The sequence below is a fragment of the Saccopteryx bilineata genome, chromosome 4 (assembly GCF_036850765.1).
Source record: "Saccopteryx bilineata isolate mSacBil1 chromosome 4, mSacBil1_pri_phased_curated, whole genome shotgun sequence".
Classification (NCBI taxonomy): Eukaryota; Metazoa; Chordata; class Mammalia; order Chiroptera; family Emballonuridae; genus Saccopteryx; species Saccopteryx bilineata.
In genome coordinates, this window is record NC_089493.1 from 145,516,834 (window position 1) to 145,532,999 (window position 16,166).

General features: G+C 39.7%; 1 protein-coding gene across 1 annotated transcript in view; it reads left to right on the top strand.

Moving 5' to 3' along the window:
- The window catches only part of VPS41 (VPS41 subunit of HOPS complex), a 281,951-nt gene that overhangs the window by 253,806 nt on the left and 11,979 nt on the right, over positions 1-16,166 (top strand). Inside the window, exons 26-27 of the mRNA XM_066272129.1 lie at positions 10,861-10,960; positions 11,056-11,100. Of these exons, the coding sequence (XP_066128226.1) occupies positions 10,861-10,960; positions 11,056-11,100 (145 nt within the window). The remainder of the gene's footprint in view (positions 1-10,860; positions 10,961-11,055; positions 11,101-16,166) is intronic.

Consider the following 16,166-nt stretch of genomic DNA (forward strand, 5'->3'; position numbering starts at 1 on the left):
ACTGAGCACTTTTCCTTAAGATTCTCTGGGACAAAGGAAGAGGTACCCTCTGGGAAGGTGGCAGAGCCTGTGGAAATCCTCTGGAGCTCAGATGTCTTGTTGGAGGATGCAGAGAGAAAATGCTGCCCTGGGCAGGGTCACAGGTTTCCAGGGATACTTCTTGCTTATATATGAAGAATGAATACAGAATTCATTTCTGTGGAAGAGGCTTCCGTTTTATATTAACAACTATTTTCTTTCTTTAGGCAGCCTACTTAGGGATCACTATAAAAATGGTAAATCTATAAAATATTTTGGAGTTTTCAGATTGTATACTATAATAAAACTTTGTAGCGTTTACTTAGTTTTTAAATCTTGTCTGCATCTGCAATTCTGTTCTCCCTTATTTCTGATATTTGGTGGGGTTTTTCTCCTTTTTTCTCATCAACTTTTTTAGAGATTTTTCTATTATAGGCTTTTAATTCTCTCCCTTGGAACTTTGATGAGAACGTTTTCATTCTAACACCCATTTCTCTATTAAACACTCTTAAATTTTCTATCTTGATCACTGTTCTGCATGCTGAATGATTTCATCAGGTCTATTCTTATAGAGTGAATGGGAGGCATGGTGGTAACTTAGTATTTCAGTGTAAATCATTCATAATACTTATTTTGGAATCTGTAACAAAGTAGCTTAGACTTCTAGGTGTGATGCTCTTTTTGTTTGTTTGTTTATTTTTCTTAAGTGAGAAGCAGAGAGACAGACTCCCACATATGCCCAACCGGGATCCACCCAGCATGCCCACCAAGGGGCGATGCCCTGCCCATCTGGGGCGTTGCTCTGTTGCAACCAGAGCCATTCTAGCACCTGAGGCGGAGGCCATGGAGCCATCCTCAGCCCCTGGGCCAACTTTGCTCCAATGGAGCCTTGGTTGCAGGAGAGAAAGGAGAAGAGGAAGGGTGGGAAAGCAGATGGGCGTTTCTCCTATGTGCCCTATGACTGGGAAGTGAACCTGGGACATCCACACGCCTGGCTGACACTACCACTGAGCTAACCAGCCAGAGCCTTAGGTGTAATGTTTTTAAATGATATGCATTTGTTTATAAATACTTTTTTTTTCTTTTTTCATTTTTCCAAAGCTGGAAACGGGGAGGCAGTCAGACAGACTCCTGCATGCGCCCGACCAGGATCCACCTGGCATGCCCACCAGGGGGCGATGCTTTGCCCCTCTGGGGCATCGCTCTGTTGCATCCAGAGCCATTCTAGCGCCTGAGGCAGAGGCCACAGAGCCATCCCCAGCGCCCAGGCCATCTTTGCTCCAATGGAGCCTCGCTGCGGGAGGGGAAGAGAGAGACAGAGAGGAAAGAGAGGGGGAGGGGTGGAGAAGCAGATGGGTGCTTCTCCTGTGTGCCCTGGCCAGGAATCGAACCCGGTACTCCTGCACACCAGGCTGATGCTCTACCGCTGAGCCAACCGGCCAGGGCTGTTTATAAATACTTTTAATTAAACATGTGAATGCGTGCTGTGTTAGATATGCACTGGGTACTGTCAGGGCTCCCATATGTTGTCTCAGACCTGGAAGTGAGAAGGATGCAGCCCTTTGCTCAATTGACTCATGATTTGAATTAATATTTCTAGAAGAAGTAAAAAGCTTTAACACTTGTATTTTGTCAAACTTTATATATGCATGCGTCCAGGTAAATTGATTCCAGACATCTCCATGCCTATTACAATTATTTTCTCATATTTACATTTGCTATAATCTGTGTATTTCTTTACCATTTGCCATATTTTTCTGCTGTGAAATCAGAGACAAATGAATTAAGAGGAAATGGTGACTTCTTCCATACCTTTCCTTTTTTGAGGTCACATGGTTTCTTTTTGATTCACAGTGTATAAGCTCTTCATTTCTAAGAGATAGTTTTTAAAATTATAAACCCCTGAAATAAACTTTTAAGATAAAATGTATACTTTTTACTTTCAAATTATTTTAGGTTTAGCTCATCACAGCTTTTATATAACATAAGTGGCCTATGACTTTTTATCCATTTGGCACATGCACACTTTGTGCTATTAAAGGATTGAAATATGCTTGTATTTGTACTGTTTTTTTATCTCTAACATGAGACCATAGAGTCTTTCTATCTTTCTTGTTTTTCTGAAGTTCCTCATCTTTGATAATCCCAACAAAAAGCAAAGCTTTTTTAAGGAGAAGGTAAATCCCATAGTACCGTGGCCTAAATAATGGATTTGAAATTAGGTAAACTGGTTTCAGTATAGCTCTGGTATCATTTTAGATACTTGTAAAACCAGGTAACTATCAGTCATTTGCAGTTTTAATGATAAGTACTGCACTATGAACAAGGCAATGTCACCAGGACATTCAACATTCAAAGAACCATTTAAAATAAAAATTTCAGAAACTCGGCAAATTTTTATGGCATTTTCCCCATGGCAGCTGTTTCTAGTGAACCCTAATAACTTCGCTGATGTACAATTATTTTATTGCTTTATAAAATATCGATGAGTCTACTGTTTTGCTTTTGGTTGGGTTATTATCAATGATGATGAACTATAGAGGAAAAAATGAGAATCTAGAGCAGGAGTCCCCAAACTTTTACACAGGGGGCCAGTTCACTTTCCCTCAGGCCAATGGAGGGCCAGACTACAAAAAAACCATGAACAAATCCCTATGCACACTGCACATATCTTATTTTAAAGTAAAGAAACAAAACGGGAACAAATACAATATTTAAAATAAAAAACAAGTAAATTTAAATCAACAAACTGACCAGTATTTCAATGAGAACTATGGGCCTGCTTTTGGCTAATGAGATGGTCAATGCCAGTTCCATATTTGTCACTGCTGGCCATAACAAGTGATATGACGCGCTTCCGGAGTCGTGACGTGTGTGTCCCATGTCACTGGAAGTAGTACTGTACATGAGTGAAGCCACGCTTTGCGGATGCATTCTGTGCTCCTCTCACTGACCACCAATAAAAGAGATGCCCCTTCCGGAAGTGCAGTGGGGGCTGGATAAATGGCCTCAGGGAGCCGCATGCCGTAGTTTGGGGACTCCTGATCTAGAGCCTCATGTTTTCAGCAGCTTTTTTTTTTCTTGCTTTTTTCTTTTTCTTTTTTTTTTTTCTTTTATTTTTATTTTTCTGAAGCTGGAAATGGGGAGGCAGTCAGACAGATTCCTGCATGTGCCCGACCTGGATCCACCCGGCATGCCCACCAGAGGGCGATGCTCTGCCCATCTGGGGCGTCGCTCTGTTGCAACCAGAGCCACTCTAGCACCTGGGGCAGAGGCCACAGAGCCATCCCCAGCGCCCAGGCCATCTTTTGCTCCAATGGAGCCTCAGCTGCAGGAGGGGAAGAGAGAGACAGAGAGGAAGGAGAGGGGGAGGGGTAGAGAAGCAGATGGGCGCCTCTCCTGTGTGCCCTGGCCGGGAATCGAACCCAGGACTTCCGCACACCAGGCTGACGCTCTACCACTGAGCCAACTGGCCAGGGCCTGTTTTCAGCAGCTTTATCTTGTGCATTCAATTTCCAGTAGAACAGATATGCTTTAACAAACTGTATAAATTACAACTAATTGTCTTGAAAATGGTGAAGACAAAGGATAAAGATAATGTTAATAAAACAGACTTTAGAAAAGCTTAGAATTAAGAAGGAAACATAATATTAAGAAAACAAGTGGTAGAGAAGGATGTGGAAAGAAGTTGGCCCATTAATTTGAATAACTTTAAAAAAATAGGAAAAATACTGTAAGGAAATGACTGTTTGAAAGATAATACTGTAAGAAATGCCAGCTGAGCTGGAAACTGATGCCATTATGATATTGAAGAAAGAGAAGATCAGACTTGGATTGGCTTACCTTGGTGAAACTAATATGAGATATGGATTACAAAGGAAGGATTAATAATAGTATTGTCTTATTTACCAAGTGAAGACATTTTATAGATGACACCATAAAGGAGTTTCAAACTGATTTTAATTTCTGAAAGTAATGTCAGAGTCTATCCCACACAGAAAATAAAATAGGAAGCCAAGATAAAACAGGAGGAAACAGGCAAGAAAGATTTTTCTGAGTAGAAAATGACTTCATCTTTGAAAGGCCAGTAGGCGTACTTTGGAAAATAAAGACTACTTAGGGGGAGGAAATGGATTTATCCTTAAAACTTGTCCTAAGCTTAACTTTGAACCTACAAATATTCTGAAAACCACAAAATGTGTTTACAAACTCCATAAAGTCTGAGAAGAATATATAGGGAAACAGCCAGCATAAAAATAATAAAGGGCTGGACCTGGATGGTGGCTCAGTGGATAGAGCGTCAACCCAGTGTATGGATGTCCCAGGTTCCATCCCCGGTCAGGGCACACAGGAAGAGCGACCATCTACTTCTCTCCCCTTCCCTCTCCCCTTCTCTCCTTCTTCCCCTCCTGCAGACAGTGGCTTGATTGAGCGTGGCCCTGGGTGCTGAGGATATCTCAGTTGGTCAGACAGCATCGGCTCAGGCACTGAAGATAGCTTAGTTATTTCGAGCATTGGCCCCAGACGGGGGTTGCCAGGTGGATCCGAGTCAGGGTGCATGTGGGAGTCTGTCTCTCTGTCTCCTCTCCTCTTACCTAAAAAATAGTAATAATAATACTTAAATAAATACATAAATAAAGGATGTCCTTGTAGACCTATTTCAATTTTTAACATCAAAAGTCAATAAGGAATAAAAGTTTATGATCAAATGTCAAGGTCAATGATAAAAACTAAGATTTTAAGAATTCAAGCTTTAAATCTCTTTTAAGATTTAAAAGAGTAAATATAGATATAATCTACTCACAAACATTAGGGGATATTTTATTGTTTCATATTTATTTTTAAATATCCCCTATTTTTATGAACAATATATATTGATAGGTGTTTGCTTTGCTTAACATGGTCAACAGTATATAAACTAGAAATTTATTTTTCTAAACCAGAAAAGCTTTAGAGGTCTGGATACATGATAGGCTAACCTGAATACATTTTTCCTGTTAACTAGGATATTAAAAAATTTATTTTAATTCATAGCTGATCTCAAAAGAGATATGAACAAGTATAGGAAATACTGAGAGTACATCCTGAGTAGAAAGGAAGTGTTGCCGTGGCAGTCCTCAGAGCAGTAGGTATGGTTCCAAGATCTGGGCTTCTTACACTTAATATGGGAACAGGAGAAACATCTGTTGGGCCACCTAAAGAGAGGAGCTGAAATCCAATGCCATGCACAGATTCTGAGTCTCTAGCTACAAAAAAAAAAAATTACCTTCTGGTTCTGTAAAGTGACAAGGTAGCTAGCCATCTCTCAGGGGTTAATGTGGGAGAGATGTCGGTAAAGAATAGGGGTTTACCCCTAAGAAATTGGAGGATCTGAATTTATGCTATCCTGCTAGTGAAAACTCTTCTAAAATCATTGAAATCCCTACAGACTTCACAATGACCAAAAGTGAAACTACTCAGAATTGTGTTTCCTCAGCTAGGACACAGGATTCTCCATCGATGTTGAGTTTACTATAAAAAAAAATTGCAGACTATTATCAGAAGGGTAGCCAGGAGATACTGTACACAGAAGAATGAAAAATATTATAATAATGTTATTTCCAATAACTTTTCATACTAGATTAATTGCAAAAACATTGTTAGTAAGTCTGTTTAAAATAAAGACATGAAAGAAAAAATAGATACCAAGTTACAAAATAGAACAATATGATAGAAAATAGGAATTGAGGCCCTGGCTGGTTGGCTCAGCGGTGGAGTGTCGGCCTGGCGTGCGGGGGACCCGGGTTCGATTCCCGGCCAGGGAACATAGGAGAAGCGCCCATTTGCTTCTCCACTCCCACCCCCTCCTTCCTCTCTATCTCTCTCTTCCCCTCCCGCAGCCAAGGCTCCATTGGAGCAGAGATGGCCCGGGCGCTGGGGATGGCTCCTTGGCCTCTGCCCCAGGCGCTAGAGTGGCTTTGGTCGTGGCAGAGCGACGCCCGGGAGGGGCAGAGCGTCGACCCTGGTGGGCGTGCTGGGTGGATCCCGGTCGGGCGCATGCGGGAGTCTGTCTGTCTCTCCCCGTTTCCAGCTTCAGAAAAATACAAAAAAAAAAAAAAAAAAAAAAAGAAAAGAAAATAGGAATTGAAAACTAAATAGAAATTGTGTGTGTACTCATTTAAATGATCACTTTGGCAGATAAGGTAAATAGATTAGACACAGCTGAAAAGGAGAATTGACTGGAAGATAGATCTGATGAAATCATTTAGCATCCAGCTCAGAATAATTAAGAGAAGAAAATATGAAAGAGTGGTTAACAGAGACATGGATGTTAGAATGAAAGTGTCCTCACCGAAATTCCAAAGGAGAAAATAAAAAAACTATAATAAACTAGGACAATATCTAACAAACTTGATAAAGAAAACAAAAGGAAAAAATATCAGAAACAAAGGAGAATAGAGCCACAGATGCAGACAGTATTTAAAAACTAAGTTAATGCTATAGTTTTATATCAGTATACACTATATTTGAAAACTTAAATAAAGAATCTTCTAGGAAATATATATTACCAAAGCTTACTCAAGAGCAAATAAAATAGACCTGTAGTCTTTAAATAAACCAGTAGTCAAAACTTAGCCACAATAAGAGCATCATTGTACAGACAGCTTTAGCAATAAGCTTTATCATACTTATAAATACAGGTGACTCCTGTATTGATTTTACATAAATTCTTTTAGAGAACAGAATTAGAGAAGCTCAGTCCCTCATGGAATGCAGCGTCCTCTGAGGGCATGTGAGGCAGTCACAGCCCTATCTTTTTCAGCACAAATGCAAAAATTCTATATAATCATTAAACTGAATTGGACCATTTATTTAATTATTCAAAGTAGATACATATCATAAATGTTATCCGTTCCCCCCAAGGTAATTATCTGCATGTTCAGTAAAATTCTAAGCATAATCTCAAGACTTTTTCATGGTCTTAAATTATATATAAAGAGTAACATTCTAAGATTACCCAAGAATAAGAAAGATAGATTTATCAGACATCAAAGCTTAATATGTGTTGTCCTGACCTGTGGTGGCGCAGTGGATAAAGCATCTACCTGGAACACTGAGGTTGCTGGTTCAAAACAGTGGGCTTGCCCGGTCAAGGCACATATGAGAAGCAACTACTATGAGCTGCTCCTTCCCCCTTTCTTTCTCTCTCTCTCTCTCTCTTTCTCCTACCCTTTCTCTCAAATCAATCAATAGAAATTTTTTTAAAAGCTTAATATGTGGAAATGTAAAATAGTGGTAACCACTTTGGAGAAGTATTTGACAGTTACATAAAAAATTAGACATATACCTACTCCATGACCTAGCAATTTCATTCCTAGTTACCCAAGAGGTGAAAAGCAGGTCCATAAAAGATCTGTACAAGAATATTGTTTGCAGCTTTATCTTTAAAGAGTTCTATACTGAAAATAGCCTAAACCTCCATCAATAAAAGAATGTACCTCCAGATTTCTCCCTCTTGGTCACAAAGTGGATGCTGTGTCTCCATGCCTCACATTCACATTCCAGGTAGGAAGATGTTGGTAGCAGAGGGATTTTTCCTATTGAGGCTTTCCTTTTTCGGAGGGAGGGAGGGGAGATGGCTCCCCAGGCCATATGTTTTTCTGTTTCATTTACCAGATCTGTGTTACATGAGCCCCAGGCAGCTGCTTGTTATAGTTGGACACACTAAGCAAAGTTGGAATTATGTTCCTAAGGAAGAAGGAAGAGGTTTAGGGCCAGAATGTGTCAGCTGTATCCATAATGCTTTCTTTTCTGAAATAAACAATTTAAGTACATGGCAAAGTATTAACAGATTTTTTTCAACCTAGGTGGTAGAGACATTGTGTAATTTATATTTTTCTGTATGTTTGAAACATCTGATATTTTACAAAGAATAATAGCACAAAAATGGAACATAGTGCTCAGTATACAAGGAGCAGTGACTCGATGCCATTCAGATCATTAAGAACCTTGACAGAAGCGAGTGCATGTGCCCTAAGTGTGTGGATAACATTAAGTTTGCAGAGTTGGAAAGAAGACAAGTGGAAGGTGAGACTCCACAGCTGGCAAGATGACCTCAGAAGATGAATGCAGTTGGAAATCATGTGTATAAAGGGCAGAAAGGGGTGAAGGCAACCTCCTTAAGTCACATGCTATTGAGTCTGACACAAATCAGTGTCTTACTACTCAATGCATTCATGGGAAATAAATACCAAGTAGGAGCTTTTGAGTGTACAACAGCACATTTTCTATGAGTCACTGATGTAGCTGCTATTGGGAATCCATAGTCAACATAATGCCTTGTCATGTGTCTAGTATTGAAAAGAATACTTGTATAATATTACATTATTTTTGTAGTGTTTTACCACCTCTGACTGCCTTCAGATCACTACAGATGTTATAGAATAAGTGACTCTTTCCTATGTGTAATGGTCTCTTTTTTATAAACACCTGCTTGGCATCATGTACATGAACTCAAAAGGTTTTCATGCTTTTTCTCATTTGAAGGCTTGGGTTTTGATCAAATGAAATAGAAAGTATCATCCTAAGCTGTATTTGTGTTTTTCCTTCTACTGGCTCTGTGCCTCTAAATAATGAAGTTTTATAGCCTGACCTGTGGCGGTGCAGTGGATAAAGCATCAACCTGGAATGCTGAGGTCGCCAGTTTGAAACCCCAGGCTTCCCTGGTCAAGGCACATATGGGAGTTGATGTTTCCTACTCCTCCCCGTTCTCTCTATCTCTTCCTCTCTCTCTCTCTCTCTCTCTCTGTCTCTCTCTCTCTCTCATAAAAGTGAATAAATAAAATCTAGGAAAAAATTTTTAAAAAACTTAAACAATGAAGTTTTTTCTAGAAAATATGTTATACAGGCAGATGGATTGTACCTATTTAGAAAGTTGAATCCTTGTGAAAAAATGGTCCCTCCTAGTCTGCACTTCTGCTGTTTTCTTTTTTAAGTTTGCAGACACTGTATCTTCTGTCTAGACTGCTGGGTCCACCCTTCTCCTCTATGACGCATACAGGAGACCTAAAACACCCATTGAGGGTCAGAGCTAGCTCTTTTTGAAACATTTTACCAAAGAAACTGAATGACACTACTTTTCTTAAATATTTATTTTGGTATTGGAGGGTGAAGAGCTTTATATTGTTTGCTTATAAATTTTCTTAAAGTTTAATGACATGAGTATTTCTTAGGTATCATTTTTCCTGTATTTGTTATTTTTCTTCTTCCTATATATTTTAATGATGTCAAGGTTTGGTATGTTTTTGAAATGAATCAGACAAACTCAATTTCTAGTAGCATTTTAAAGAATAAAACTTCACATACTGCCTCAATTATGTGGGACTAGTACTACCATTAGTCATTTCCAGCTCACCAACAATGGTGGGTAGGAAACTTGAATCTGGATATCAGTTTTGTTTTCTTAAATCTTAGCCTTCATATAATTAGGGGAAAGCCCTCTGGCTGCATTTACCCAAAGCCAGGGCTCTTTGCGATTTGAGAGATGCACCTGTTAGTGCAGACAACTGGAATATGGGGGACCAAGTTGGTCACTTACTTCCCTTCCCTGGGGCCTGAAAACATGAGAAAGCAGAGTGCTGTGACACAGAGCTAGGCCACAGTGAGGCCGTGTGTCACCATGTGGGTTTCTGTGGTGGTTATGTGGATATGGAAGAGGCCATTGGGGTGCCACAGGCTCTACACAGATCCACTCAGCCCTTCCAGCCTCAAGTGTCTCCCTCTTTGAAAAGCAGCAGTTTTGATAAACGTGTCATCTGGCTTAAGCACACCTCACACAGCTGCTCTCAATTTCCAATGACATGGAAACCCAGAGAGGGCGGAAGCACACTGTCCAGCGTAGGTGGCGTGCCTCTCACATGCCTGACAGCAGTGGGTGGTTTCGCCTTCCCCCCTCTGAAACTCAAAGTTGCTACCAGTCAAAACAAGCGTTTAGGCACTTCTGTCTGTACCCTGACTCAGGCTGCTGAGTGCCAGCTCTGGTGATTCTCCAGGCAAAGAGGAAAGAAGTGAGCCTATGAAGTAACAGAAAATACATAAAGAAACACAAAGTAGAGGAAGAATGAATCTTGGGACAGAGTATTTACTATCTGTAGGCGTTTTTCAGTCGCCAGCTCTTTAAGAATCACCAAACATGAGGGTTAGTGTAGTCAACCACACTGACACGCCTTGGTAATTGCTAACTGGTTTGGGTCGGATCAGGAAGGAATGGAGGACAGTTTGAACCCTGTTAAGACAGAGATCATGTCTGTTTAATTGATTGTTCCACATCTCGCAGCTTCTATATGCTAGGGCCCCAGTATGGTAAGGTATTTGTGCAGCAAATAGATTAAAGACTTAAGTTTAAGACCTGACCATAAAACTCCTAGTTAACAATATATTTTGGAATGTGTCTCCTATAGCAAGGGCAACAAAAGAAAGAATTAACAAATGGGGCAAAGATCACAGGGTTGATGAGCAGGTCACATAAGGGCCAAACTGCTGGAGAGAACCTCTATTAGGAAAACCAGGAAGACAGCGACAGAGGTAGTTAATAGAGGGCCTTCTGTGCCATACTTTGGAACTGGTATTTGATATTACACCCGGAACCACTGTATGTTCACAAGAAAAACTGCAGAGCCATGACTGAATGAGGCAGAAAAGGTGGGTCTGGCACTGGTGTGGAGGGAAAGCGCCCTGAGGGCAGGGACCCAGGGAGTGTCTCTTCAGAATATTTTAGAGGCACCAATTTCTGAATCCCCAGTAACAGGGCCCGTCCCCACAAGTATTTTTTAAGATGTTTTTCTTTTACAACGTGTGCCTTAGATTCTGCTTCGTGAAGGCTGCAAGAAGATTCTGGTAGCTGACTCTTTGTCTTTACTGAAGAAAATGCATCGAACTCAAATGAAGGGCATTCTGGTTGACGGTGAGTAAAACTGAAATAGCCATATGCCTTGCTTTCAGAATAGACGGGAAATAGAAACAGAAAATGTATAAACTCACCTGTGTGTTTCCTTGCAGAGGAGAACATCTGTGAATCATGCCTGTCCCCTGTTCTTCCATCAGGTAAGACAGTTGGGAGGGGAAAAGAAATCCCCAAATATGTGTTAATGATGAATGGAATTTTTATAAAATTATATCTTTTGAAATAATCCAGAAGTTCAGGGAAGAATTTCAGCCCACATCTCTACTCTGTTGCATGGGTGGTGCAGTTCTTTAGAGCTGAGGATCTTAAACTGTGGAGTAAGTTGGCATTATCTGGCTGGCTTGTTGGAACCCAGAATGCTGGTCCTACCTGTAGAGGTTCTAATTCAGAATTCTGCATTGGAAAATGAGAATTTGCGTTTCTAACAAGTTCCCAGGTGACGACGATGCTGCTGGTTCAAGGGCCGTTCTTTAAGAAGTACTTCTCTAGAGTAAAACAATAAAATGAAAGCTGGCCTTCAACATGTTTAAATTGCAAGGTTGAAGAATCATGTGTGTATGTGGGGAATTTTTTATATATAGCTTTCCCTTTTAAACTTTTTCTCTTCTATATGGTTTTGGTACCCAAATTATCTCACATTTCAGTAGAAACATAACTCCCCCCTCCATCTAATGGGAATGTCTTATTGTATAACCAAAGCACCTTACATAAGATCACATGACATAAGAAAAGGAAGTTCCATAATTTAAAAGTAGAAATTAAAGAACACTGTCTGGGTGCTAAAGTAACTTTTTGTTTTTTAATATAAATTCAGCTTAGAGAAGTACAAAATGGCCTAGTTAATGTAGTATTTATTGATACTTAGTTTTAAGGGATATGGCAGGAGCATGACAAGTTTTTTCAATTACGGTCTTTACTATAGAAATAAGTTTTGATTTTAAGTGCTTATGTTACAAACTACAGTGTGCACAGGGAAAGAAGTGAGCTTTTGTAGTGTTTTAATAGAAAAGAGATTCATACACCCACATTGTATAGTTAGATTAATTCCTAAGGAATGCAATGCAGTACAAGGTTACAGCTGAGGGTTTAACCCAGTTCTGCCCTGAAGTCAGTGAATGGTCTTGACAATGGTAGTAGGTGAACTAGCAGGAAGCATTTTGATAAAGCCATAAAACTGACCTCAGTGTGTGGTGTGTAACAGTTCTGTGGAAGAGAGGGGTTCAGGAGGAGGGAATACAGGTGCATGTACTGGTTCGAATGTATAAAATAAATGTTGTTTAACTTGGTTATGAATTTGTCCCCAGTATGTACTATGGTAAATAATGTAAAATACAAGCAAGTAACCTGTGACTGACGTGGAAACAGGATTGTAATATCTACTTTTAGTTTGGTCACCACCCCAACTCAGGGATGCATTTATGAATAAGCACCCCCTAGGCAGTTTATTTAACACTAGCTGGACTTTTCATTAAGACTATTTTGGGGCCTGGCTGGGTAGATCGTTTGGTTGGTTAAGAATATTGTCCTGATATACCAGGTTCAGGTTTGATCCCATTCGGGGCACATACAGGGATCAACCAATGAATGTTTTATAGATATATATATAAAACATATATATAAAATATGTTTTTATATATATATATATATCTTTCATTCTCTCTTTTGCCCTCTCCCCCTCCTTGTCTCCTTCCTTTTCCCTCCCTTCTTCTCCCCTCCCTTCCTCTCTCTCTAAAATCAATCGATAAAAATAAATAAAAAGGCTTGTTTGAGTGATGAACACATAATACAATATACAGATGTTATATTGTATTATAGAATTGTACACTTGAAACCTATATAATGTTATGAACCAATGTTACCCCTATAAATTCAATATAAACTTTTTAAAAGAGTATGCTAACAAATGGGTGAAAAAAAAGACTAGTTGAGACATGGGTCCAAGATGGCAGTGATGTAGGGGCACACTGAGCTTACCTCCTCTCCTGAGCAAGCTGAAATAGACACGTACATAGAGAGCAGCTGCTCCTAAGAGGCAACTGAATGCTGGATGAGAAGCTCTGAACAACAAATGAGATAAAGAGACCAAGTAGAGAAGCTGGGACACCACAGGAGCTGTCCAGGAGCTACTGGGCCAGAAATACCTGTGAGCACCATTGTTTACATCCCCCTCCAGCTCCGGTGGGTGGGCAGGAGCTGTACCTTCTGGCCCACCTGCAATGTTGCCTCAGAGAGTTACCTGACTCACTTGGGCGCTTTCAGCTCCAGACAAAAGAGCTGCTCTAGCTTGGGAGGCCAGTGCCCCAGATGCCATAGACACTCACTCTGTTCCAGCTGGCCTGCCAGAACCACCTAGCAGACACAGCTTACAGCGAGGCCCCTTCTACATAAGCCCATTTTTTCAATACTGGGAGAAAGGGCTATTTTGTCATAATTTGTATAAACAGACATAGGAAGTCAAACTAAGTGGGAAATAAGAAAGAAGAAGACTATCTCAAATGAAGGAATAAGAAAAATCCCCAGAAGAACATCCTAAGGATATGGAGACAAGTAATTTACCTGATAAATAATTCAAAGAAATGGTCATAAGGATGCTCACTGAACTTGAGAGCAGAACAGAGGAACTTGGGGAGAATGTCAACAAAACCTTAGAAAGTATAATAAAAAACTTAAGTAGAGCTGAAGGATACAGTAACTGTAGTAAAAAACAAATCAGTAGATTAGCTTATACAGAAGAATGGACCAGCAACCTGAAGACAGACTAGTGGAAATCAATCAGAACAGTAAAGAATAAAAATAAAGTAAAAATAGTTTAAGAACCCTTGGGATAATATGAGGCACACAGCATTTGCATTATAGGGATCCCAAAAGGAAAATAAAGGAACAAACTACTTTTTTAAAAAATGCCTGAAAACTTTTCTAACCTGCAAAAGGAAACAGATATCCAGGTCCAGGAAGCACAGAGACTTCTGAACAAGATAAGCCTAGGGAGACCCATAATAAAACATGTCATAATTAAATTGTCAAAAGTTAAATATTCTGTAGAGACACTCTTGAAAAAAGCAAGAGGAAAACAACTAGTTGCATACAAAGGAAACCCCAAAGGCTATCAGCTGATTTCTCAGCAGCAACTTTATATAGACCAAAAGGGACATATCTAAAGTGCTGAAAGAAAATAACCTACAATTTAGAATAATTTACCAAGCAAGGTGATTTAGAATTGAAGGACTGGTAAAGAGTTTTCCTGACAAAAAATAAAGGACTTTATGTCCACTAAACCAGCTTTTACAAGAAATATAAAAGGGTCTATTTTAAGCAGAAAAGGAAAACCCTAACCAAAAGTAAGAAAATATGAGAAAGGAAAAATATCACGGGAAAAACCAAATATTTAATAAACACAGCAAATCAAATATTTACAAAGCTACTATGAAGGTCAACAAACAAAAGCACCAAACTGAACTCAAACTATAGTAAGTACTTAGGAGATACATAACGTAAAATCATCTAAAATTTAACATCAAAAACTTAAAGCATGGAGAGGGGTTTGCAAATATAGTTCTTTTAGAATATATTTGAACTTAAACACCTAACAGCTTAATATAAACTGCTATAGATATATAATGACATACATAAACCTTATGGTAATTGCACACCAAAACCTATAAAAGATACACAAAGAATAAAAAGAATGGAACTTGAACAAAATACTGAAGACAACCAGAAAACCTCAAGGGAAAAAAGAAGAAAGGAAAAGAACAACTATAAAATCTCAACCAAAAACGAGCAAAATGGCAATAAGCACATACTTAAAAATACTTTAAATGTAAATGTGGTAAATGTTCCAATAAAAAGACATAGAATAGTTGACTATTAAAAAACATGACCAGGCCCTGGCTGGTTGGCTCAGTGGTAGAGCGTCGGCCTGGCATGCAGGAGTCTTAGGTTCAATTCCCGGCCAGGGCACACAGGAGAAGCGCCCATCTGCTTCTCTACCCCTCCCCCTCTCCTTCCTATCTGTCTCTCTCTTCCCCTCCCACAGCCAAGGCTCCATTGGAGCAAAGTTTGCCTGGGCACTGAGGATGGCTCCATGACCTCTGCCTCAGGTGCTAGAATGGCACTGGTTGCAACAGAGCAACGCCCCAGATGGGCAGAGCATCGCCCCCTGGTGGGCATGCCGGGTGGATCCCAGTCAGACGCATGTGGGAGTCTGTCTGACTGCCTCCCCGTTTCCAGCTTCAGAAAAATTAAAAAAAAAACAAAAACCATGACCAGCCTGACCAGGTGGTGGCACAGTAGATAGAGCATCAGACTGGGATGCGGAAGGACACAGGTTCAAGACCCTGAGGTCGCCAGCTTGAGCATGGGCTCATCTGGCTTGAGCAAAAAAGCTCACCAGCTTGGACCCAAGATTACTGGCTTGAGCAAGTGGTTACTTGGTCTGCTGAAGGCCCGTGGTCAAGGCACATATGAGAAAGCAATCAATGAACAACTAAGGTGTCGCAACAAAAAACTGATGATTGATGCTTCTCATCTTTCTCTGTTCCTGTCTGTCTGTCCCTATCTATCCCTCTCTCTGACTCTCTCTCTCTGTCCCTGTAAAAAAAAAAAATGACCAATCTATATGTTGCTTACAAGAGACTTCCAATCAAAGGACACATACAGACTGAAAGTAAATGGCTGGAAAAAGATATTCCATGCAAATAGGAATGCAAAGGAAGGTTGTGTAGCAATACTCATATAAGACTGAGTAGACCTGAAAAGAAAATATGTAGGAAAAAGTACAGAGAGGAAATAATTATGTATGGGTCAATCAAAAAATAGAATATAACAATCATAAATATCTATGATCCAACATAGGAATCCTAAGTATATACAGCAAATATTAATGTGCACATAAAGGAGAAATTCAATAATAGTAGGGTATTTTACTACTCCACTAACATCAATTGAGACAAAATTAATAAGGAAATAATTGCCTTAAAGGCTACATTAGACCAGGTTGTCTTAACAGATATTTATAGAACATTTCATCCAAAAACTTCAGAATGCACAATTTTTTAAGTGTGCATGGAACATTCTCCAGGATGGGCCACATATTAGACCACAAAACAAGCCCAAATAAATTTAAGAAGATTGAAATCAAACATCTTTTCCAGACACAATGTCATGAGAATAGAAATCAACTATGAGAAGAAAACTGGGGAGCGGG